Raw genomic sequence first — 26,545 nt, 5'->3', positions numbered from 1 at the left:
TTATTTTTAGCTCTTGAGGCTAAACTATTCTGAGTATTGAGAATAGTACCATACTGAGAGTGAGTTAATAGCAAGGCTTGGCACACAAAAGCTAGGATTTGGATCCTTGTTATTTTTGTTTTTGCTTATTATAGCTAAGCTAAACTTGTCTCATCTGGTGGTTGGCATTTTGCTTTGTTGAACAAGTGAGAGTCTTGAGATGATTAGTCCATAACAGGGGCACCAGAAAATGATGACACTAATAATTTATTGTTTGGTTTTTAATGACGATGGCGTAATTTTAACAACAATATCTGTTATTGATGGTGCTTTCTAACAAATGATTTATACTAGGAACAGAATGTTGACCTAGTGTCTGTTCATCTTTTGGCATTGGCTGATTACTGAAGCAATGCTTACTTAACATGTGCATTTGAATTTCAGTTTTAAATAAGACACAATTAGAATAAGTAGTTTCAACCAAAACCTAACGGTAGTTATCTCCGGGTTCTGTTGTCAAGTAATTTTAGTAGTGCTTAAAAAATAAAAACAAAACACTCAATTTCTAACAGATGTTTATTTCTACTCTTACTTTTGTTAGAATAGGTTCCTCTAAAATTGAGAAGGTTGGAGAACCTATTGCTGAAATAATGAGAAAACAGCATTGTGCGGTGATGTTTCAGGAGGACGATTTCTTCCGAAATGCTGTTTCACTAATCCTTGGGGAAATTTGGCTGTGAGCATGCAATTATTACATTTTTATCCACAGAATGGGCTAAAGTTGGCACCATATCCCTCATGGTTGCCAAAGGCAACCCATTGATTTAATTTGTGCCCCTGTGGCAGATACTTTTGAGTAATTTCAGTGATTTTTTTTTTATGCTACGGTCTCCTACCTTTTGTCACGCACTGCTCTTTCTGGCTGAGTCCTGAGGCATCTTGTGTTGGTTGGGGAGAGCAGAACGATTGAAGGCCCAGATGATGGTCTGAGGTGGCTGCTCTGGTGTCCCTGGCAGGGGTGGAGGTTGGGCGGTGCAGGTGGGAGTGCCGCCTGGGGCTGGCCCGTGGGGATGGCCAGCCCTTCTACAGATGGACAGAGACAGAACACCCCTTAATTAGGCATGTTTGAACCATGCCCTGGAGCCTGGAAAATGTACCCCAAGAGAACTGCATTTGGGGAATTTTGAACTTTTTTGGAGTAGAACTGTGATTTTTAAAAATATTTGTTTTAAAAAAGTTTTACTGAAGTATAGTTGGTTTCCAGTGTTAATTTCTGCGTACAACATAGTGACTCAGTTATTTGTATATGAAGTGTCAGTCACTCAGTTGTGTCTGACTCTGCAACCCCGTGGACTGTAGCCCGCCAGGCACCTCTGTCCATGAATTCTTCAGGCAAGAATACTGGAGTGGGTTGCCATGCCCTTCTCCATGGAATCTTCCCAACCCAGGAATTGATCCCAGGTCCCATGGATTGCAGGTGGATTCTTTACTGTCTGAGCTACTGGGAAAGCTACTCCCTACCCCCCCCGCCCCACAACACGCCCCCCCCCCCCCAACACACACACATACAACACTCACACACACACACACTTGTCCATTATGGTTTATCACAGGATATTGAATATAGTTCCCTGTACTATACAGTAGGACCTTGTTTATCTATTCTGTATATATAGTAGTTTGCATTTGCTAATCCCAAACTCCTAATACATCCCTTCCCCACCCACCCCCTTCCCACCTTGGCAGCCACAAGTCTGTTGTCCGTGTCCTGAATTAAGATTCTTGAATTACCTCCACTGTTCTATTTCCTGTTTGTGTCTCTGATATTTTTAATTTAAATGTGGACACCTCTTCTCCTAGGTTTGGGGTCACAGAGGCAGAAGGGGAGAGCTGGCCGACGTCGTTGCTGGGCGATGGGGCGGCCATGTCACACTGGTGCACATTACTTAAGGGCTTTGGCATGGGTGTACTTTTCTCAACAGTGCTTATATATGTTTGCCAAAGCCATTTTTGTGTAATAGATTTTTGTTTTATAAGTACACTCTTAACCAGAAAGAGGGAGGAAAAGTAGATTCTTACATTCATTGTATCTGGAAATGGCTTCTTTTTTTAAAAAAAATGCAGAGTGGACGCAAATATCTACCAGGTATCTTCGAGAGCAGTTGGCCAAGATTTCCGACTTCTACCACCTGGCTTCCAGTGCGGGCGATGGCCCTGTCCCTGTGCCACCCGACGTGGAGCAGGCCATGAGGCAGTGGGAGTACAACGAAAAGCTGGCATTCCACATGTTCCAGGTAAGCTTCCTACGAAACTCAAGACTGAGAGCAAGTTCCTTACACTTTAGTTTTTGGGGGGCGTTACATTATATCATCATCATATGAACTAGTGTGTTCAAAGAAAGCCATCCAGCATAGCTCTGAATTTGTATCAAAGGTGACACCTTTGCCCCGAGATGACAGCTTCCTATCATACGTATTGATCGCCAGCATTCAGTGATGTCAGCTCTTTTAATGCCATTAATTGCCTTATAATGGCACTATTAGACATAATCCTCCCAAGCCATTTGACTTTACATAAATTGGAGATATTTATTCAAATAATTTTTTATGCTGATGCTTCCTATCTTATAGTAGATTTTCTTTAGAGCTTAGTTATTCTGAAAGGTCATCTTAATTTTGTTTGGCTGCAGATTAAAATATGGTTGAGAGGATGGGTAATACATTGAGGACTGATTAAAACTCCCATCCTGAGGCACTGATGTACATCATAGTGACCAGAAGATGGCACTTGTGCTGTTATTTGCCTCAATCTTTACTCTTGGAGAAGGAAGGACAAATGTATTCAGCTGAAGTTGTATTATCAGGATAGACTTTCATGACCTGTTATTGTGATGGGGTGGGTGGGTAGAAAGGATGTGTGGTTTCTAAATTTCTACCCTTAGAACTTTAATTATAATTTCCAGGTGGTAAGCAACTTTTTCTAAGAGCTCAAAGTAGGAAACAGCCTGGTCCTTTAGGAGTTAGCTTTGTTAGTTTTAAATCAGTAAAAAAATAATGCTTACAAATCCTAGTTTCATTTAGCAGAGGACTCCTTCCCTGCCTGCTCTGAGCTTTTATTGAGCTGAGGATTTAGCCTGTCTCTTTGAAAAGGTGTCTCTAAGCATGCTTAGTATTTTTGAATGATTATTTTTTAGGACCATGGAAATCAGTATCTCCTTTATAGGAAGCAGTTAGGTTCTAAATGGATGAATCTAACTTTAATGTTAACATTTAAAAGTTCATTATATTTTAATCCATTGTAATCTGAAATGTGAAACTGACTGGAGTGTATGTGTGTGCAGACATTCATATGCATAAGTAAGGGTACGGGTGCATAACAAAAGCATCTTGAGGATGAACATTATGTCATCCTTGGAAGTCATGCTTATGAAGATTCTCTCTGTTTTTGAACCTTGCATTCACCATCTCTTAATCCTTAATGCAAAGTTCCATTTTATTTATTTCTTTAACATGAAGTTTACTTTATTGGTCTGATAATTTTAAATTGCACTTTTTCCTGTAGCTAAACTGTTAGCTGAAACATTAAAAAAATTAGAAATCAGCAATAAGGGGAATCCTCTGGTGGTCCAGTGGATAAGACTCCCTGCTTTCACTGCCAGGACACGAGCTTGATCCCTGGTTGCAGAACTAAGATCCCTTGGTGCAGACAAGAAAAGAAATTAGCAATAAGTGAAAACTTTGATATCATGAATGTGGTGTCACTGTAATGTTTTAAATACATAAACAGTAATTTAGCAGTATATTTTTAAATGCATTGTCGATAATCATGGTAGTGGACCGCTGGTTATATGGTCCATAGATACATCAGAGTTGCTAGGAACAAAGTAGGGCTTCATTTTAACTACTAAGATTGTTACCAGAATGACCATAAAAGTTTCAGTGACTTTAAACATAACTTTGTTTTTATCTTTGTTTGTTTTACATTTTATTGGAGTATAATTCTTTACAGTGTTGTATTTCTACAGTACAGCAAGTGAATCAGCTTCACACACACACACACACCCCCCTCCCTTTTTTGGATTTCTTTCCCATTTAGGTCATTTGTTTCTGTCTTGACTCTTTTATGATGTGAATCATAAAGCTGTAATATGACATTAAATTTATATGTACATAGAATGTCATAAAGAAGTATTTATTTGTGTGTGTGTATATATGAAGGCAATAGATGAAAATGTTAACAGTGCTTATTTTAAGGGGGGCCATACCAACCCTGTGGAACGGTTTGGAAATTTGTGGGAATGTTGTTTTTAGTGTAGTTATGTCAGAAGTTTATATATCATTTTATTATAAATTCCTTTCGTTTCTTATAGGCCATTATATTGATTTTTAAAGTTATATTTTGTAGGTGGGTTATGGTATCTGAAATTCCTTTTAGGATAGCAAAAGAGGCTACTAGAGGGCCTTGGCTCTGATGAGGTTATCAGCCTCTTTTGGAGATGATGGTATGATAGGTGCTTTGTTCTTTGTAGTGGTCAACATTGGCCAAGTTTCCTCCTGTGAGTATGAGTTCATCAGTTCAGTCGCTTAGTCGTGTCCGACTCTTTTGGGCCTCATGGACTGCAGCACGCCAGTGTACTATGAGTTCTTAGTATACTGAAATTTAGCCAGGTACTTGACATGCCCTGGGAATCTGGGCATTCCAAATTTTCCTTCTTGTAGGAATTAATTTTTATCAATTTAGAATGAGGGAGGTATGCAGAAACAACCCCAAAAAACCTCCAAGCCAACTGTGCAAAATAACACCAGTTATTTTCATTCTTTAGAATTTCAACTTTCATCCATGAGACTGCTTTGCAACAGGGAAAACAGTAGTAAAATTACACTTACACATAAAGATAAGAGTGTGGTTTTTTTTTTTTTTTTGAATTTTAGTTGGTTTTGCTGTAACATTATCAGTGTAATTTTTCTTTGTTCATTTAAGGAAGGAATGCTGGAAAAGCACGAATATTTGACATGGATTTTGGATGTGTTAGAAAAGATCAGACCAATGGATGATGATCTTCTTAAACTCTTATTACCACTAATGCTGCAGGTATAGTACATGTAATCGTGAGCCAATTGATTTTATGGGCAAGGAATGAGTCTGGTAAGAATGAAGAGGTAAGTAGAGGTGGCTTTTTTGAAATGGAAGGAGGAAAGATCTTAATGCTACAACACTCAAAGTGATAAGAGGCTTTTGTGTAAGTTGTAAAGGTCACTTGTACTAGCCATGTGTCCCTCTCAAGTATTCTCACTCACGTGAATTTCCCTCGTCCCTGAGCTGAGCAAACAGCTCTTTAAATACTGTCTCCTTCACATAGATCTCTGTGAAAACAAAACCCATTATCTCTTTTTAGGGATATAGAGGATCTTCTACATTCTTTTAATATTCTCTGAGCCCCTCAGGGTGGGAACATCGTATTTTCATGATTGTCCTAAGGTGTGTTAAAATTTAGGCTGTCTGGATGAAATTTATTTAAAGAAAAATTTCTGGAAAAGTAATTCATATATTTGACAATTCAGGCGATACGGAAGAGTGTCCAGTGAAAAGTAGCCAGCCCCTTCCAGAGACCACACCATACCGGTGATCTGTGTCTTCCCTGAGACGTCAGTACTTGTGATGCCTGCTCTAGGAGCTAGCCAGCCATGACTCGTGAACCCTTGAAATGTGACAAGTTCACATTGTCATGTGCTCTTTGTTTAAAGTGCTCACCAGGCTTTAGACCTGGTATGGAAAAAGGGGTACATAATATCTCACTAATACTTTTGTGGTGACAACATGTTGAAATGATAGCATTTTAGATTTAGGTATAGTGGGCCAAATAAAACACATCTTTCTTTTAATTTTGTGTGTGTGTGTGTGTGTGTGTGTGTGTGTTTGCCACCCAATGGATACTGGAAAATTTAAAATTACATGGGTGGCTTGCATTATATTTCTCTTGGACAGCGCTGGTCTGTATTAGTACTTCTGAAAGCTTTTGTTTTTGTTTGTAATGATGAGAAGCCTGTATTATAATGGTCATCTCACCGAGTAGCCTGAGATGTGACTGAAGGCTGGTGTCCTTGTGTTCCTCAGTATTCAGATGAGTTTGTCCAGTCGGCATACCTGTCCCGTCGTCTCGCCTATTTCTGTGCCCGGCGTCTGGCGTTGCTGCTGAGCGACAGCCCCAGCCTCCTTGCCGCCCACTCGCCCCATGTGATAATAGGCCCAAACAGCTCGAGCATCGGGGCCCCCAGCCCCGGGCCCTCTGGCCCCGGCATGAGCCCTGTGCAGCTGGCCTTCTCCGACTTTCTTGCCTGTGCACAGCATGGCCCCCTGGTTTATGGACTTAGCTGTATGTTGCAGGTAAGTCCTCGGCCCTTCCTGCTTTACACCCACATTCTGTGCAGCAAACAGCAGACTTGGGGGTGATGCTTCAACTGTCACGTCACAACTCTAGTTTTATCCTGGTCTAAATAACTGATAAATGGAAGTTTCCTGTTCTTGTATCCCTGTGTTGGATCACAAACGCGAGAGGATTCATTGCTTCTGTCTAGATGACTATCATAGTTCTTTATTGGGGCTGTTCTATGATTGAAAAATTGTTCAGGGAACCCATGGAATAAGTCAGCTGTGTTACTGTTCTTTGGGGAAGACAGCTTCACCATGCAGCATTATGTAGCTTCCTCAGTCTGCAGCTTGAGATGGTTGCCTTCGTTTAAGATCTGAATAGTTTTCTCAGACTCTGTTTAGCTGCCCAGCATCATTGCTTGTGTGGTCCAGGAGGATGTCAGCCACTGGCCCAGTGCTGACAAGAGTGAGATACAGCCCTGTCCTAGACCTGGGAGCTCAAAGATCAGTGTTCAGGTCACATTTCTTAGGCTCCTGCTAATGTGTCATGCTCTTTAGTAAAGGGCTTTGAGAGTCCATGTGCTGAGATGAGGGAAGGTTGGTGGAGGGATGCTCAGGGGGCTGATTTGAGAAGTGGAATTCAACCTAGAATTCAGGGAGGTTTTCTGAAGGAAGTGGTCTGGTCTAGCACTTATCATATTGGTTTAAAACAAACAAACAAGGTGTAGACTGTTCTTGGCAGAGGGAACAGCGTGGAGAAAGGCCCAGAGGGTTGGTAAGTCATCTTGTGGGCAGGTTGGCTTTCTTGAAACGTAAAGTGTGAAATGTGTTGGGGGTCAGGGATAGAAGACCCCTTGTGGGCCTTGTAATTAGGAAGTCATTGGGAGGTTTTATGCAGGGAGTTTTATGGTCAGTGTGTGGCTTGTTAGATTGCTTTGGCCACAGTAGAGGGAAGGTCTTTGGGAGTGGGGAGGATAGGGGAGAGAGAGACAAGGAAAAAGTCAGTTTGGATGAGTCTGTGTAAGTTCAGTTTTGGACTGTCTTATCTCTAATTGATATGTTCAGGAGATGGTTGCATGTCTGATTCTGAAGACGGGGGCAGACCACAGACCAGGGGTATGGATTTGGGCCACTTAGGGCCTCTTGGCTGGTCAAGAACTGGAGAGGGAGCGATCTCCTAAAGAGTTAGTAGTGAGGGATGATCTGTGGCCCAGAGGGAACAAGTAGGTAAGAGATAGCAGGGGGGAAGATCCCAGAGGTGACCAGGGAAGTTTGGCCAGGCTGGAGAGAGAAGAGGGAGGTGGGAGAGTACTGTTATCGAAACAAAGATGATGAGACTGTTACGGTCATAATTCAGTTGTAATGATAGCAGTAGCATTTTTCGTGTTCTAGGCACTCTTCTGAGATGTAGGTATATTGCATCCTTTAGTTCTCAGAATCATCCTATGAGAAGGGAGCCAATATCATTCCTGTAACAGGAATAATGAGGTGGTGGCACAGGTCACAAAGCAAGTGAGAGGCGAACCTGGAAATTGCACCCAGTTGGGACCCAGGGTTCACACTCTTAACCCCATGCGGGACTGCCTCTGTGGGCACTGCAGGAGGTTTCAAGAGGAGTGAATAGGGCACGGTGCCCAGGTGATTGGGGAGGTCTGATAAGGAGATGACTGAGACTGACATGGTGGTTGAGATGGTCAGTGAATGATAGTGAGGAGTCATGGTAAGGTGTGGGTTGAGGAACGTTGGAGATTTGAGAATCATTCCTGTGAAGGGAAGAGAGTTTGGTGCTAGGTGAGTGGAGATTTGAAAAAATTTTTTTTGGTTTTTGATGGGCAAGCCTGAACATATTCCTAAGCTAAGGGTACACTGGTAGAGGGGAGTCCGAGACTAGGAGCGGAGGACTATTGGATGGATCGGTGTCCTGGATACCAGAGGCTTTGGAATTAACACAGGGAGCTACTTCCCCATGGACAGGAGATGAGAAGAAGAAGGCAATGGGATGTGGACCAGTGAAGACCAATGGTCCTGCTGGTGGGCTTCAGGGCCTGAGTTTCATATATGCCATTTGGTTTCCATGAAGATGTCTCCTGGGCCTCAGAGTTTAGTTTTTTAATCATTAATTTTGCATTTTAGAAGAGAAAGACTGCATTCATTCTCTGAGCTGGTATAGTTGAGTGGCAGAAGAGCATACTGGGGAAGATGCCTTCTAGAATCATTACCGCCCTGATTGTAGCCTCTGCTCTGCCAGGTCGTAGCTTTCACGTTGCGCCTCTGTTTCCCCATGTGTGGATGGAGGCTGGGGACAGTTCTTACACTGTCGCTTCCAGGACAGTGTTCAGCACAGGGTGTGTGCTTAATTTAATGAGAACTGTAATAATTATAGTATTATAGAACTATAGTACTTAATTTAATGAGAACCTAATCCATAATTAGGATTAGTGAGTGTAGTGCTTCCAGGCCTGAAATCACCTTGGGCTGGTCGCTCATCTCCTCCGTGGCTTCCATTCCTTTTTGGAACAGTTGGGAAATATCGCTTCCTACTGCTTGGGGTGGTTGTGATGTTTAAGTAAGTTGGTCACAGAAACTGCTTTATGCAAGCTGACAGAGTAAAAAATGTCTACAGGGGTCCAAGGTTGGGGTAGGCAAGCTATAACCTGAAGGCCAGGTCCAGCCTATAGGCTAAGAATAGGTGTTATATTCTTTAAACAAAAAGGAAGAGTAGGTAACAGGGACTTTAGGTGGCCCGAAAGCCCTAAAAGAATTTTGCTAACTGGCTTTTATAAAAAAAGTGTGTTGCTCGGGCCCTGTCCAGGGTTGCTGCCTGCCCAGCGTTTATGAGGCTATATCGGTTCAGTTCAGTTCAGTCGCACAATCATGTCTGACTCTTTGCGACCCCATGAATTGCAGCATGCCACGCCTCCCTGTCCATCACGAACTCCTGGAGTTCACTCAGACTCACGTCCATCGAGTCAGTGATGCCATCCAGCCATCTCATCCTGTGTCGTCCCCTTCTCCTCCTGCCCCCAATCCCTCCCAGCATCAGAGTCTTTTCCAATGAGTCAACTCTTCGCATGAGGCTACATATCATACCATTATTTGAGAGGTTTAAAAAAAAATCTTTTTAGATTTTACAGCCTTAGAAATTAACATTTTAATTGCATGAAAAACATTATTTCAGGAGACAATTTTAAAATTTATTGAATTTTTATTAAATTTCCTAGGTTTCTTGTGCTAGAATTTAGCTTATAAATTAGAACATTCCTTAATTTCTCAATAGGTGTATTTTTACCTATTCAAATGAATAATTCTGTCATAATTTTTTGGTCTCACCATTTGAAAAGTTGAGACTGGGGTTAGAAAAGATGTTCATGTTTTAAGCTCACTCGTTGGAAACTGTAATTTAACTATGACTTTTTTCTTTAAGCTCTTAAGCTTTTGTGGTAGTTTTTTTCCTTCCTCTAAACATCTGAATTTTACCACTTTATTTCCAGACTGTTACTCTCTGTTGCCCAAGTGCCTTGGTGTGGAATTACTCCACAAACGACAGTAAGAGCGCGAACCCCGGCTCGCCCCTGGATCTGCTGCAGGTGGCCCCCTCCAGCCTCCCCATGCCGGGAGGAAACACAGCTTTCAACCAGCAGGTAGACTTGCTGTTTTGGTGGTTTGAGGGGTGTTTGCAGTCTGGAGCAGCATCACGGCACAGTGGGTCAGGCTTGGTTGCAGCAGCCTTGGGTTCTTAGGGGCCCTCCCGTCTCTGTCTCCATCTCTCTGGGGGCAGAGGGAAGTCCATAGCCTCTGTGAACAGCAGACGTTCATCACATTGTTCCTTTTCTTCTGAACATCTTGCTGGGTTGTTCTTGCAGAGACTTCTGCCCCTCAGACGGTAATTATGGTGGTAGTCCTGATATAAGATCACGGCACTCAGGGTTAGTGTTAATATATCAGAGTCTGTGTATTAGTAGAGTCATATACTATAGAGCTGGGAGTCTGGGTATTTAGTAACTATTATATATTTTTGTTAGGACTGGGTTATTTGGTTCAAAGACTGAAGAAACTTGAACCACAGGACTGGGACAAATATTTAACATAAAAGCTCTGTTTTTTTTCCTTTTAAACCAAGCAGTTTTCTTAATAAAACTTGGTTAGTTGCTTTCAGACGTAGGAGAGTGGCTCAAAGATGATATTTTAGAACTTTGACCTTTCTCTATGATGTTCTGAAAGTGTTTCACTTGTAATGATTTTTTGGGTAAGCATTTATTTTTGTGAGCATTTAGCATTGAACACTGGCATAGAGTCAGCACTTATAAATTTTAAAATGCGCTTCTTGGGCAGCCACCTGCATTTCCTACAATGCAGTCAAGACTGTGGTTCACTGTGGGATGCTCTGCTTGTGTGGAAAAACCTGACATGATTTAGACAGCTGCCGTGGCTTTCTAAGCAAAAGTTAATTAGAAGTGATTATCTTTCAGGTTCGGGCAAGGATTTATGAGGTAGAACAGCAGATAAAACAAAGAGGCCGTGCGGTGGAAGTTCGGTGGTCTTTTGACAAGTGCCAAGAGTCAACAGCAGGTACAGAACCCAGCAGAAGAAGGAGTGCTTTTGGATGTTGGATTTTATGCTATGTTTCTGATTCTTGCTACTCAGTCCTCAGTGTGCACAAGGATGCTTTTGGACAGAGTTCCCTCCTGAGTTTTGGGGTCGTTCTTTGGTCTGTGCCCTTTAGATCTGGGCTGTCTAGAATGTCAGGTTTGATTTTGTTGGCAATTCTTTTATGCTGAGAATAATAATGTCTCCTTTTGTCCCACCTGATGATGATTTTGTAGTATGCTGCTCTGGCTTTGTTTGGCCCTCCTTAACTGCTTGCTTGCTTTCTGCATCTAGGGGTGACCATTAGTCGGGTTTTGCACACGTTGGAGGTATTGGATCGACACTGTTTTGACCGAACGGATTCCAGCAATTCAATGGAGACACTTTATCATAAGATTTTCTGGGCAAACCAAAACAAAGACAACCAAGAGGTAATTAATATTTTTTTCTTCTTTTCACCTTTAATTTTCTTAGCATATTTTCTTCTTTTTTATTCAGTTAATTCTGGCAATTAACTGAATTACACTTTTCTATGAAGTGTAATATCTTGTAAGATATCTGCACCCTGAAATCATTGTTTTGGACTAAAATTCCCTACCACTATTAAAATGAAATGTCCATTGGCCTGGTCTAAGTATATTGGTTGGGAAGATTTTTTCTTAGCCCTTTTATCATTACACTTATCATTTTGGTGTTAGTGGAATATCCTTCATCTGATTGTACTTGATATAATGGTTTGGCTTTAATTTAGGGGGAATGTGTTTTAATATTTGGCATATCAGAGAGCAGTGAATTAATTAATACTTCTGGTCATAGTCTTTGAAAAATCTGTAGACAGTTATTTAGACAGGATTCTCTATGGAAGCAGAACCAAAAGAGGAAATTATATATATATATATATATATATATATATGTAAAAATATAAAGGCAAGAGAGATGTTTATTTTAATGAATTGGCTCACATTATTGTAGGGGTTAACAAATCTGAAATGTGTGGGGCAGGCCAGCAGGCTGGAGACACAGGGAAGCTGTTTTTTTCTTTTCTCTTAAGGCCTTCAACTGATTGGATGAGGCCCACCCTCATTATGGAGGATAATCTGCTTCATTCTGAGTTTACTGATTTAAATGTTAATTCACATTAAAAAAAACAAAACAAAACACCGTCACAGCACTATCTAGACTGGACTTTGACCAGGAGACTGGGAGCCGTAACTTAGGCAAGTTGACACATGAGATTAGCCATCACAGACAATTTTTATCTTACGTTTTCCTTCAGTGTCTCATTATTGAACTACTGTAGTAACATAGAGTTTTCAATAATCTTTTCTCAACCTTATTTTGGGAGAAATAGAAGTTTTCTCTGCTTCTACATGCATGTAAAGCGTGCATGTCCAAGCTGTGGAAGCACTAGGAATGCAGTTTTAACACATGGTACCCGTCTTGAAGGAACATTCAATTTAATTTGACTGATTGAAATATAGTTGATTTATAGTTAGATTCAGGTATACAGCATAGTGATTCAGTATATTTACACGTTACACTCCATTTAAAGTTATTACAAAATAATGGCTCTGTTTCCCTGTGCTATATAGGAACGAACACTATAGTTAACTGATCTTTGATTTTCGTCCTCGGCTTTGAGGATGTGTTAGGTGGGAAGAAGGGGTAAAACCAGAAACTTTTCCTTATCCCACCTTCATGTTAGCCTTTATCCTACATGTGATGTGAATTTGTTCCAGGTTACTCTTTTTATACCTTCCCAGGTGGCTCAGTGGTAACGAATCTGCCTGCCAGTGCAGAAACACAGGAGACACGGGTTCAATCCCTGGGTTGGGAAGATCCCTTGGAGAAGGAGATAGCAGCCCACTCCAGTATTCTTGCCTGGAGAATTCCACGGACAGAGGAGCCTGGTGGGCGACACTCCACGGGGTTGCACACAGTCAGATACAGCCGAGCGCACATACATGCCCTACCATTCTTTTTTTTTTTTTTTTTAAAGTAATTTGCAAGTCGGCGCCTTGCTGCTCAAAAACAAGGTTCTCGACCGCGATGCCACATCAGGATGTTGGGAGTGAGGTCTAGACCAGGTGTGTTTTCTGATTCATTGTGAGAGAGTCTCGGTAGAAACACCTCACTATTTCTGTAGTGCACATTGATGGTACGTCTACTTAATTCTGCCTGTTGATGCAGGTTAGAGTATTGCTGTCTTCTTTTGGTGTGGCGGCCTGAAAGTCTCTCTCTTTATAATAAAGGCTTTTTTTTTTTTTTTTTTTTTAAGATAAAAGGCTTTAAGAGTACTAAGATTTTTAATACACATGCATGCATGCGTGCTAAGTCCCTTCAGTCGTGTCTGACTCTTGGCGACCCTGTGGACTGTAGCCTGCCAGACTCCTCTGTCTATGGGATCCTCTAGGTAAGAAGGCTGGAGTTGGTTGCCATGTCCTTCTCCAGGGGATCGTCCCCATCCAGGGATTGAACTTGCTTCTCTTACATCTCCTCCACTGTCAGGCGGATTCTTTACCACCAGCGCTACTTTTTAATTCACAGAGGTGAGCTATCTGCAAAGGACAGTAGGGACACCCGACATTCAGGGTGTCCTTTTAGATTTGCTGAGCTTCCTGCACTAAGTGTTGAGTCAAGACGGTATGGTTCCTTGGAGGGAATTTTACCAAATCCTCCAGAGCCACTTCAGTTTTGTGGTTGGCCTGACATTTAACTTGCTAATGAATGAACTAACCCACTGCAGGATTATTTGCCTCATTCACCCAACCAAGCCAGCCTCTCAGGGAGAAAATGTTGAGTGTCTTCTCAAGGACAGAACTGAGGTCTGATGTTTTTGAGTGGTCACACTGTGCTGTCTCACACACAGTTGCCTCCAGAGTGGGTCGTTGAGATGAGCTATTGTGATAGGGGTGTGTGTGAGAAGAAATTACTAGAACTTGTATTTAGACAACATTTAAAAAGACTTTACACTGTAAGCAACTCTGGTCTAAGTTTTATAATGAACATATAAAAATTATAAATAAATATGTGTATATTGCAAGCATTTACTAAAAAAGCAAAACAAAACAAAACCCAGCTGAGCTGAGTGGCTGTGTGAGAATTGTTTGGAGGTCGCTGCTCTAAGCTCTTGTAAAGGAGTGACCGTTCCTCATTGGCTGTGGGGAAGTGTGTGCCACTAGAGGGCGCCATATGCCCGGGGCTGTGCTGGAGTCACAGACTGTTGGAAGGAACATCCATGCTACCCATTCAAGAGTGATGATATTGAATGTTGACTCAACTCCAGAAAAATTTGATGTGTGAGTGGTTGCTTTGTGGTTACTGAGCTGTTTTATGAGTAAGATGAAAACTGCATTTTAAATCCGTGATTCAGACTGGTCACCTTTTTCTTAATAATCTACCAGAAAGTTAACTGGACAGATCCTTCTGAAATATTTATAACAAGAATTTTTACAATATGACTTTGGCATCTGTTTGTGTGTGTATATCAAGGTATGTGTGTATATGCATGTAAACAACAGTGGTTCATCTCTGTGTTTCCTCTTCACTAGCGCTTACTGTTTTCTTGACTACTGAATTTTATTTATTTCTGAAATTCGTGTGTGAGCTGCAGAGCTGTTTTGACCCCTGATCAGCTATGTGACTTTGAGCAAGTTGCTAACAGGCAAGTTGCTTGTGCCTTAATGCCCTTTCTTGCCTTGGCTAGAATACTTCCTTGCTCTGTTTGTCTCTTAAGAAGACATGAGCACTTTGCCTTAAAAAGTTGTTACTGTTTACATTAATAACATAACAGTCATTATCAGTATTGTATTGGAAGAACCAATGTGATGAAGCTATAATTCTCTGATGAGTGGTACTTCTGTACAGTGGTATGGTTAGGATTCAGAAACACAGCTCACTTCTTTAAAATACACTTCCCCTTTGCTGCTTTCATAATTTGTTTTAGGACTTAGACAACATGATAGGCGACAGAACAGCCGAGCAACCTCTGCAGTTGCAGCCAGGCTGAGGTTCGCTCTTGCCCAAGTCGTGCGTAGGTAGGGGTGTCTTGGCCCCAGACTGCAGAGCCACTTCCCCACATCTCTTTGGGAAACTTGACATTTACCCCATGGATTCTCTTTTCTCTGGAACTGCTGATATGGGAAATTCAGTTCTCTCCCTCTCGTGTTGAGCGGGGTGGGGTGGGGGCAGCTGTCCAGGTGATAGACGAGTTCTGAGGTTCAGACCTGTGTGTACTCAGTCTTAGTATTCCGTGAAAGTCCATTGAAAGCAGTAATGCATGGGATGAAGGCATTAGAGGCCTTAGTCCTGCCCCTGTGGTTGAACTGTGGTCACATAACGAGGGGAGGACAGTGTCCCGTGGGGGCTGTGCTGGGCCGTGGAAAGCATTATTCCCTTACATGCCCGTGCCGCCCACCGTCCCCCAGTTGCCTTGTTGTCCTAGTGGCCCAGCCTCTGCTTCCGAGTTAGGGCCTAGGTGAACACAGAACCCAGAATCCTTGATGTTTACTCTTCTAGCATGATGCTGCTTGCCTTTGCATTCAGTGTAGTGTGAGGTTTTGTAGGCTGCCGTGGACAGGGTACTGAGAGGATGGGGCCAAGGTAACCAGGAAAGGGCCGCACTTTCTGAGGAGGGCGCTCTATCTCAGCTTCTGCTTGGTTTTACAGACCCACTGTCGCCTGATCACCCAGCCTTTCAGGAGAACCTGGATGTGAGAATTTGTACGTGAACTCTCCCAATTGTATATCACTCTGCCAGCCAAGCAGGATGTCTTTCTGGTTATGATGTTATTTTATGAGTAGGACGAAAACTACATTTTAAGTCTTTAATTCAGATTGGTCACTTTTTCTGAGTAATCTATCAGAAAGAGTCGCTGGACAGACCCTTCTGAAATATTTATGACAATTTTTTGCAATATGGCTTCGGCATCTGTGTGTGTGGGGGGGCGTGTTTGCTCAGATGCCTGTCACCTTCCAGGCCCTGCTACGTGTTTCATGCAACACTTACTCACATACTTGCCTGTTCAGTGTTTCAGAACCATTTCTGCTCTGCCTTCTGGATGCAGAGAAGACTAATAACCACACGAGGAAGTTGCCACAGGGGCTGTGGGGACCTCCTGCGGATTCCAAGCCCTGACAGCCTGTCACACGAGACTCACAGGCAGGAGTCACATTCCTGACCTTACCCCTGAGCAGCAGGGTGGGAGGGTCCCCCTCCCCCTTCCAGGGCCCCCAGATCACTTCCTTTCATGTGACTTCTCCCCTGGTTTGTGCTGGGTGTGGTGAGGGGGCGGTGCGGGAAGCAGCTGTGTCTCCGGGTGCCGCGAGGATGTGGATAGAAGGGAAAGTCAAAAGGAGGCAGGAAGAGTGGCCTTTCACTTCTCTATCTGGGACTGGAGGAAGCTGCCTCTCCTCTAAGTAATGCGAAGGCCGGATGGCACTGGCTGGTGGACGCACGTTCCTCTTCTTTGCTGTTAAATCCAAACGGATGTATTTAGTGTTTGTATTTGTTTTCTATCCAGGCTGTTCACAGAGCTCTCCCTGGGCAGGTGTGATGAGTTCACACGGGTTTTTTTGAACGGGGAGTCCAGAGCAGACCTTCCTTCAGCTCTGGCCCAGGCCTCCGGGGCCAGTCCGGCTCCGCATCAGTGTGGCTGCAGGACTCTGCCCACATGGTCCACAGGGCCGAAGCCTGGTGTCTGTTCTGTCCCAGCTGTGCTTGTTCGTGTCTCCTCCTGCAAGTGCGGGGCTCTGCAGGCCCAGGGCAGCATTCCTCCTGCCCAGCAGCGTATCATCAGCCTTGAGCACCGTGCCAGGGCCCGGCAAGCCCTTGGGAGACATTTACTGAGTCGGTACTTTGGGTGCTTGTAAAAAAGCTGCTAGGACCATGAACTGGAAGCAGCCACCCCTCTGAAGGCTTTGGCTTAGGTGGGAGGGTGTGAGGGCAACCGAGATCTATGTAGAATGTCAGGTTTGCCAGGGATTCAGGCACGAGAGGTTATGTAGAGGTGCAGGTACATGGTGCAGACAGAACAGCTTTCCACTGGTGAGGCAGAAGGTCAGTGCATTTCCTTGGTGGCATCGCAGACAGTTCACCTACCTTGATGAGTCTCAGTTCTTTGTTTGTGAACTGGGTATTCTGTCTGCTGATGATGGGAAAATTGCACAAAACTGTATGGATGAAACATTTCAATATTTTATAGCTGGTAGAAAAATACCATGGACGGAGGAGCCTGGTGGGCTGCAGTCCATAGGGTTGCTAAGAGTCAGACACGACTGAGCGAATTCACTTTCACTTTTCACTTTCATGCATTGGAGAGGGAAATAGCAACCTATTCCAGTGTTCTTGCCTGGAGAATCCCAGGGACGGCGACGCCTGGTGGGCTGCCATCTACGGGGTTGCACAGAGTTGGACATGACTGAAGCGACTTAGCAGCAGCAGCAGCAGCAGCAGACAGGTACTCAGTAAATGCCAGCTGCTGTCCTGACCGATGGGTTTAGGGAGGCAGTGAAAGACTCTGGAAAGATGGAAGCAGTGTGATCCTTTGGGACCTCTGTAGGTGTGCATGCATGCACGCGCACACACATGCACCCTTCTACCCATTTCATGCACGCACGCGCGCACACACACACACACCCACCCACCCTTCTACCCATCTCTCTCACACACCCCTCTGCCCATCTCACACGTGCACACATGTCCCTTTACTCATCTCATGCGCACACACACACCCCTCTCTACCCATCTCATGCATGCACACATATACCCCTCTGCCCGTCTCTCACACACACACCCCTCTACCCATCTTATGCACACTTGCACACACACACCTACACACCCACACACCTGTGCCCATCTCACAATCCACCAGTCCATAAAGCACAGCCTAGACCTGTCCACCTTTTTCACGTCCTTGGATTCTCACAGAGGCTTTACCCTCTGTAGGGAAGCAGTTGGACAGAATCAGCTCTCCTCCCTAGGCACTGTGTTTGAGTACCGTGTTATAAGAGAGGTCATGCTCATTTCAGTGCTTTAGATTGTTTTTTTTTTTTAAATGTCGTTGAAGAAAAAGGTCACCTTGTGTCTGAGTATTGTGTTATAAGAGAGGTCATGCCCATTTCAGTGCTTTAGATTGTTTTTTTTTTTTTTAAATGTTGTTGAAGAAAAAGTCACCTTTTAAAGACCAGGAATCAAGACTTATGTGTGCAACTTACTTGCTCACTTGTATCTTACTCTGCGACTCCATGGACTTTATGTAGCCAAGCAGGCTCCTCGGTCTATGGGATTCTCCAGACAAGAATTCTAGGGTGGATTGTCATTTCCTTCTCCAGGGGATCTTCCTGACACAGGGATCTCCTTCACTGGCAGGTAGATTCTTTACCACTGTGCCACCTGGGAGCCCTGGACTCAAGATAAAGAGATCAAATGAGGCAAAAGTCAAGCAAACTAGGAAAATACCACACGTCTGGCTCCCATTAAGGTTCCCTGTGCTGAGCTGTTAGGACACTTGTCCGTGCTGCTCATGGCCCAACCAGAGCTTGTTGAGCCTCAGAAGTCAGCCATCTTCCTACTGGATGCCCAACGGAAGCATTGCTAATGTTTTATTTTACAGCTGCCGTTTTTTTCTTCCTTAAACTAAATCTATTACATAACGGGCATAACATACTTAGGGGAGAAAGTGGTGTGTCCAGACACGTGGACTTTGCTGTTACTGAATCTATTTAGACTGGGGTGGGCCTCTCAGTTTTTCTTTTTTCCTCAAACTTTTCTTAAATACTTTTTTGGCACTAGGCACCGCTGTAAGAAATTTTCCCTGGCTAGTGAGACACCTGTTAAAAAACTGTTTGTTTGTTTTTTAATTTTCTACTTCACAGATGCAGGAATCAAAGCTTAAGAGGATGAGTAAATAGTCTAAGCTTGCACCAAACTCACTGGTGGGCAAACAGGGATTGGAGCCCTAAATGGTTCCGAACAGCATTCTTAACTAGTACGTTCTGTTCCTTGTGCTGTTTCTCTTTCTTTCTTAAAAAAATTTTTGGTAGATATGTTCATTTGTGTTTTATTTTTTTGTTTGTTTGTTTATTTTTTGGAGGCACTGGGTCTTTGTTGCTGCGTGGAGGCTTTCTCTAGTTGTGGCAAGCAGGCTTCTCATTGCAGTGGCCTCTCTCGTTGCAGAGGACAGGCTCTAGGGTGTGCGGGCTTTTGCAGTTGCAGCCTGCAGGCTCAGGAGCTGTGGTGCACGGGCTTAGTTGCTCTGCAGCATGCGGAATCTTCCTAAACCAGGATTTGAACCTATGTCCCCTGCATTGGCAGGTGGCCTCCCAACCACTGGACCACCAAGAAAATTTGAGTGTTGCTTCTTTTAAAAAACCCATTTGATTTCAGGTAACTGTAGCTGAACACGCACGTGTCAGATGTAATTTTGGGAAAAGGAGGAAAAAACTTTTGTAATTATCACAGACAGCTTCCATACTGATATGGGCATATTGGTTTGTGGGAATATCCTCTAACTGATTTTGCTTGGCAATTTTAACGTAATATTTACCTTAGACAGTGCTCAAGTTGAAAAATTTGTCCTTTGTAGGTTATCACAACTGTGAGGCCAGTTCAGATGTGGATGTCGATCCTAGCTTTGCTATAGAGTAGTTGGATGGCCCCAGCCTGGTTACTGGGCCACCCACTCCAGTATTCTTGCCTGGAGAATGCCATGGACAGAGGAGCCTGGCAGGCTATAGTCCATAGGGTTGCAAAGAGTTGGACATGACTGACATGACTTAGCACACAGCAAGCAGTGTCATTCTCTCTGTACATTGGTCTTAGTACTAGACTCCACTTCGCGTGGTGGCATATGGGAAGCACTTAGTAAATGCCACTTGTTATGTTCTTAGCTGGGCAACTTCGGTTGTCAAGTGGGTTGAACCTAGCACTATGTTTTAGAAATTTACATTTCCCTTCTTATCTGTAGGTTTCTTTCATTCATCATAAGAGGCAAGCAGTAAAGTTTATTGTACCATATGGTGACAACTTTTGGAAATAAGCCTACTGTTTCAGTTATTTTCAGTTTGAGAGATGTGGCACTTTTCAAGGACCTGGAGTGATTTACTTTGTGATTCTGATGCATCTCAAATGACTGCTGTTACTGTGTAATTTCATATTTCCCTAACTGTTTTCTTTATTCATTTTATTATTTAAGTGATGATGATTTAACTGAGGGATAGCAAATTAATTTTTTTTGGAAGAGTACCAATTAATGACAGTTGACTTAAATGCTCAGAGCAATTGTTTTAATTTTCTTATCTATCTCCTATCTTCTCAGAACTCGGAGTAGTACTGTTTTTAACTGCTGCTTGAAAGAAAACAAAGGGAAGTCTTTTTTTTTCTTTTTTTGCTTTTGTGGTATATTTTTTTTTCTTAGATGTCACAGGACCTGACTATCAACATTGAATCTAAGGATGTGAAACCAAGAAAAACTGCTTTTTCTGCTCAAAAATCAGCTGTCCCAAATATCTTTTGGAAATGTACATATGGAAATGCTCATATACAGAAAGAGTTTTAAAAAATGAATACTGCTTATATTTAAATAATACATCTTCTGAGTGTGTGGTTAATAATCTTTATATGGTGATTCTGTTAGAAATACTACTTGTGACTGTGTACGACAGGCTTATGTTCTGTTAGCAGTTGAGACCAGTTTTTACCTTATGTAACTCTTGAAATTCATCCAGATCTCCGTACATGTGCCTCAGGTTGCAAACCATGTGACTTGCTAATATCATTATGTATTATTATCATTACGTATCATATTATTTATTGGTGCTGTAATGTGAATTATGTTTTTGTTCAGAGATGACCATTTTGTTTAATGTTGACTAAGAGTGATTAATTACATTTATAAACATGCCCTTTTAGTCTCAGATTAAAAAGCTATTAAAGAGCTTTATTCAGTATCTGATCTCAAGTGCTTTTTGTTTGCTGTTGCTTACAGTAATGAGTCATTGATTTTTCCTATCCTTTTTATGGTACTGTTTTATAATGTAGTATATTAAGAGATTTTTTTTTTTGTTTTAAAATAGTCTTACCAGGTGCCTTGTAATTACTAAAGGAAACCTGCTTCTCAGATGTAGTTGCCAGTTTTTTCCTTTTTTGTTAAAGAATAGACCTGTGGTTAGTTTCTAGAGATTATTAGATTATTGAGTGATTGAATAAGAAATGAATTAAACTTAATCTATTTAGTCTGTGTCCACCCTCTCCTAGGAAAGAAAAAAATGTATCAAGCCCCCTTATGAGGAGAGTCTCTCTTTGCATTTGGAGTATCTTTATTACAGATGTAGGTAACACCATTAATGATGGTTGCAGCAAAATTAATAATGATTTTAGTTTATTTATTTATGGCTGCACTAGGTGTTCATGGCTTTGTACCGGCTTTCTCTCGTTTTGACGAGCAGGGGCTATTCTCTAGTTGGGGTGTGTGAGCTTCTCATTGTGGCAGAACTTGGACTCTGGGGTTCTCTGGACCTTGTAGCTGCAGTGCATGGGCTTAGTTGCCCTGTGGCACGTGGGACTAGGGATCTAACCTGTGTCCCTTAAATTGACAGGTGGATTCTTAACCACTAGACCACCAGGGAAGTTGCTAAATTTTAGTATTTTGCCCCTAGGAGTGGGTCCCATGCTTATGAGGCCAGATGGACAATGCTGTTAGTTGAAGGATCTTGTTCAGCTGCTAAGTCATGTTTGACTCTTTGTGACCCCATGGACTGCAACATGCCAGGCTTCCCTGTCCTTCACCATCTCCCAGAGTTTGCTCAGACTCATGTCCATTTGAGTCAGTGATGCTATCTAACCATCTCATCCTCTGTTGTCCCCTTCTTCTGCTGCCCTCAATCTTTCCCAGCATCACAGTCTTTTCCAGTGAGTTAGCTCTTTGCATCAGATTGGAGCTTCAGCATCAGTCCTTTCAATGAATATTCAGAATTGATTTCCTTTAGGACTGACAGATTTGATCTCTTTGCTGTCCAAGGGACTCGCAAGAGTCTTCTTTAGCACCACAATTCGAAAGCATCAGTGCATCAGTTCTTTGGTGCTCAGCCTTCTTTATGGTCCAACTCTCACAACTGTACATGACTACTGGAAAAACCATAGCTTTGACTATACAGACCTTTGCTGGCAGAGTATTGTCTCCGCTTTTTAATTATCTGTCTAGGTTTGTCATAGCTTTTCTTCCAAGGAATAGCTATCATTTAATTTCATGACTGCAGTCACTGTCCGTAGTGATTTTAGAGACCAAGAAAATAAAATCTGTCACTGTTTCCACTTTTTATCCATCTAGTTGCCATGAAGTGATGAGACCAGATGCCATGATCTTCGTTTTTGGAATGTTGAGTTTTAAGCCAGCTTTTCACTCTCCTCTTTCACCTGCATTAAGAGGCTCTTTAGTTCCTCTTCACTTTCTGCCTAGTGGTATCCTCTGCATACCTTGCTGCTGCTGCCGCTGCTGCTAAGTTGCTTCAGTCGTGTCCGACTCTGTGCGACCCCATAGACGGCTGCCCACCAGGCTCCCCCGTCCCTGGAATTCTCCAGGCAAGGACGCTGGAGTGGGTTGCCATTTCCTTCTCCAGTGCATGAAAGTGGAAAATCAAAGTGAAGTCGCTCAGTCGTGTCCGACTCTTAGCGACCCCATGGACTGCAGCCCACCAGGCTCCTCCGTCCATGGGATTTTCCAGGCAAGAGTACTGGAGTGGGGTGCCATTGCCTTCTCCCTGCATACCTTAGGCTGTTGATATTTCTCCCAGAAATCTTAATTCCAGCTTGTACTTCATCCAGCTTGGCATTTTGCATGATGTACTCTGCATATAAGTTAAATAAGAAGGGTGACAACATACGGCCTTGACATACTCCTTTTCCAATTTTGAAACAGTCTGTTGTTCCATGTCTGGTTCTAATTGTTGCTTCTTGACCTGCATACAGATTTCTCAGGAGGCAGGTAAAATGGTCTGGTAGTGCCATCTCTTTTTTAATGAATTTTCCACAGGTTGTTGTGATTCACACAATCAAAGGCTTTAGCGTAGTTAATAAAATAGAAATAGATGTTTTTCTGGAATTCTCTTACTTTCTCTATGATCCAGTGGATGTTGGCAGTTTGAGCCCTGGTTTTTCTGCCTTTTGTAAATCTAGCTTGTACATCTGGAATTTCTCGGTTTATGTACTATTGAAGCCTGGCTTGGAGAATTTTGAGCATTACTTTGCTAGCATGTGAAGTGAGCAAAATTGTACAGTAGTTTGAACAGTCTTTGTTATTGTTTTTCGTTTGGATTGGAATGAAAACTGACCTTCTCCCATCCTGTGGCCACTGTGGAGTTTTCCAAATTTGCTGACATACTGAGTGCAGCACTTTTAACAGCAGCGTCTATTAGAATTTGGAATAGCTCAGCTAGAATTCTGTCACCTCCACTAGCTTTGTTTGTAGTGATGCTTCCTAAGATCCACTTGACTTGACACTCCAGGATGTCTGGCTCTAGGTGAGTGACCACACCATTGTGGTTATCTGGGTCATTAAGACCTTTCTTGTATACTACTTCTTTGTATACTTGCCATCTCTTTTTAATTTCCTCTGCTTCTGTTACGTCCTTATCCATTTCTGTTCTTTATTGTGCCTGTGCTTACATGAAATATTCCCTTGGTATCTCCAATCTTCTTGAAGCGATCTCTAGTCTTTCCCATTTTATTGTTTTCCTCTCTTTTCTTTGCACTGTTCACGTGAGAAGGTTTTCTTATTTCTCCTTGCTCTTCTCTGGAACTCTGCATTCAGCTGGGAAAGGATCTTACTGATTTTGGAATTTTGGGTCAATGCTCTCTCATTTGTTTTCTTTATGGAAGTTATTTATTCTTGTGGTTTCTATACAGATAATACATGAAGACATTCTTGATAATCAAGAAGTCCCTTTTAGGAGGAGAAGAGTGGAAAAGTTGGCTTAAAACTCAACATTCAGAAAACTAAGGTCATGGCATCTGGTCCCATCACTTCATGGCAATTAGATGGGGAAACAATGGAAACAGTGACAGACTTTATTTTCTTGGGTTCCAAAATCACTGCAGATGGTGACTACAGCCATGAAATTAAAAGACGCTTGCTCCTTGGAAGAAAAGTTAGGACCAACCTAAACTGCATATTAAAAAGCAGAAACACTACTTTGCCAACAAAGGTCCGTCTAGTTCAAAGATATGGTTTTTCCAGTAGTCATGTATGGATGTGAGAGTTGGATGATAAAGAAAGCTGAGTGCCGAAGAATTGATGCTTTTGAACTGTGGTGTTGGAGAAGACTCTTGAGAGTCCCTTGCACTGCAAGGAGATCCAACCAGTCCATCCTAAAGGAAATCAGTTCTGAATATTCATTGGAAGGACTGATGCTGAGGCTGTAACTCCAATACTTTGGCCAGCTGAAGTGAAGAACTGACTCATTTGAAAGACCCTGTTGCTGGGAAAGATTGAAGGTGGGAGGAGAAGGGGATGACAGAGGATGGCGTCACCGAATTAATGGACATGAGTTTAAGTAAACTCTGGGAGTTGATGTGGACAGGGAGCCATGGCGTGCTGTAGTCCATAGGGTCGCAAGGAGTTGGACATGACTGAGTGACTGAACCTGAACTATGCTGAGGCCTGTTATCATTCAGAATGTTTCACAAGACTGAGCAGAGAGCAGGGCATGTAGTAAGTCCCTGGTAGAGAGATTGTTTTTTTCTTTGTGTTCAAAGAATTGCCCCAAGTCTTCACTGCCCATCAAAGACCCAAATCCAGAACGTCACACTGAAGATGAGAGTGTGAGGCACTACAATTAATAACCGGTTCCTTGAACTGCTTGGGGCAGGTGAAGGGGCAGTACCCGCAGAAGAAGTAGGAGTGCTGTTCCCAGAAGGAGAGAATGGTGGGTGGGCCGAGCTTGCACCTTACCTGAGGTTTGAGAACTTCCCTTCTTGCGAGGATTTGAGCTTTGCTAGTGGTCGTGTGCCTCTGACTTCCTCTTTCCTGTGTTCTCTTGCAAGCCTGTCTTATCTGCCTTTGCTATTTATGCATCTTTACTTAGATATTGAACTATTACTCTTTACCGCAGAAAAATAAAAACAAAGCAAACCTCACAGAAGTTCTGCTAGTTCCACTGCTGAAAGCAGTTCTCTGACTTCTGAATCATCTGTGTAGATCGTTCTCTTCCTGTCAGGTCACCTGGTTTTCTCTGATTTGATCCATTAGGTGCCCCTTGCAAACTTTGGAGGGGAAAGTTTGTCAATTTGGGGAGCTGGGAGGGGGCGTGTCTTGGTATCACGCTTCATGGTTGTCTGGAAGACTGGAATGTTTTTACTTTAAGATAATTTCCTTGGGCTGTATTCTTGAGATTGACTGATTGCAGCAAATAATATGAACATTTCAAAGACTCTTGTTTTATAGTAGAAATTAAGTCCAAAAAGAAAATAACCAGTTTTTATTCGTACAGAGTAATACATGAGACTGTTTATATCTGATGCCTAGAAGGCCTGGTGGCAATACGTATTTATTGATGAATTAGTAAGTAAATGAATTAATGAGGCTACTACCTATTTTGTGGTACTCTTTGGTGAGTACCACAAATTAAACTCTTTTTCTTAGGTTTTTAATCTTGTTTATTGTAGCCTTCCTATAATTGCCATTTAATCAGCAGTCCTCTGCCCCTGTAATTCTTTAAAGCTCCACATTTCCTTTTTTTTTTTTAAATTGACTTATAGTTGCTTTACAATGCAGTGTTTCTACTCTACAGCAAAGTGAATAGCTGTACCCCACTTCTTGGGTGTCTGTCCCATTGCAATCACCAGAGCACATTACTTTGCATAGATTTCTCTGTGCTTTGAGTAGATTCTCATTAGTTAATCTATTTTATACATAGTATCAGTACTATATGTACAAGTCAGTGCTAGCCTCTCAATTCATCCAATCCCCTTGGTGTCCGTATATTTGTTCTTTATGTTTGTGTCTCTATTTCTGCTTTGCAAATAAAATCATCCAGAGAAAAACAATGTTCAACACTACTTGCTATTGCTGTAACAAGTTATCAAAAGTTTAGTGTCTTAAAACAGCACAAACTTACCCTTTTATGGTTTTGGAGGTTCTGATGTTGAAAGAAAGTGTTAGTAGCTCAGTCGTGTCTGACTCTTTGTGACACTATGGACCGTACAGTCCATGGAGTTCTCCAGGCCAGAATACTGGAGTGGGTAGCCTTTCCCTTCTCCAGGGGATCTTCCCAACCCAGATTTATTGCATTGCAGGTGGATTCTTTACCAGCTGAGCCACAAGGGAAGCTCAATTATGATCTTACTGGGCTCTAATCAAGGGGTTCGCTGTCCTGCGTTCCTTATACGGGCTCCTGGGAAGAAATTGTTTCCTTCTGTTTTCCAGTCTCTAGAGATCACCAACATTCCTTAGCTTGTGTCACCTTGCTCCATCTGCAGAATCAACCAAGTGGCCCCTTCACATCTCTCCCTGCCTCTGTTTCTGTTGAAAGAAAGTGTTAGTAGCTCAGTCGTGTCTGACTCTTTGTGACACTATGGACCGTACAGTCCATGGAGTTCTCCAGGCCAGAATACTGG

The 26,545-nt window shown here is 42.6% G+C and overlaps 1 protein-coding gene across 1 annotated transcript in view; it reads left to right on the top strand.

The window, feature by feature from the left end:
• The window catches only part of MED12L (mediator complex subunit 12L), a 354,867-nt gene that overhangs the window by 71,126 nt on the left and 257,196 nt on the right, over positions 1–26,545 (top strand). Inside the window, exons 6-11 of the mRNA XM_052636382.1 lie at positions 2,104–2,273; positions 4,960–5,070; positions 6,094–6,363; positions 9,840–9,989; positions 10,818–10,917; positions 11,230–11,366. Of these exons, the coding sequence (XP_052492342.1) occupies positions 2,104–2,273; positions 4,960–5,070; positions 6,094–6,363; positions 9,840–9,989; positions 10,818–10,917; positions 11,230–11,366 (938 nt within the window). The remainder of the gene's footprint in view (positions 1–2,103; positions 2,274–4,959; positions 5,071–6,093; positions 6,364–9,839; positions 9,990–10,817; positions 10,918–11,229; positions 11,367–26,545) is intronic.

This window comes from Budorcas taxicolor, chromosome 1, assembly GCF_023091745.1.
Source record: "Budorcas taxicolor isolate Tak-1 chromosome 1, Takin1.1, whole genome shotgun sequence".
NCBI lineage: Eukaryota > Metazoa > Chordata > Mammalia > Artiodactyla > Bovidae > Budorcas > Budorcas taxicolor.
This window is presented reverse-complemented; position numbering and strand designations above follow the sequence as displayed.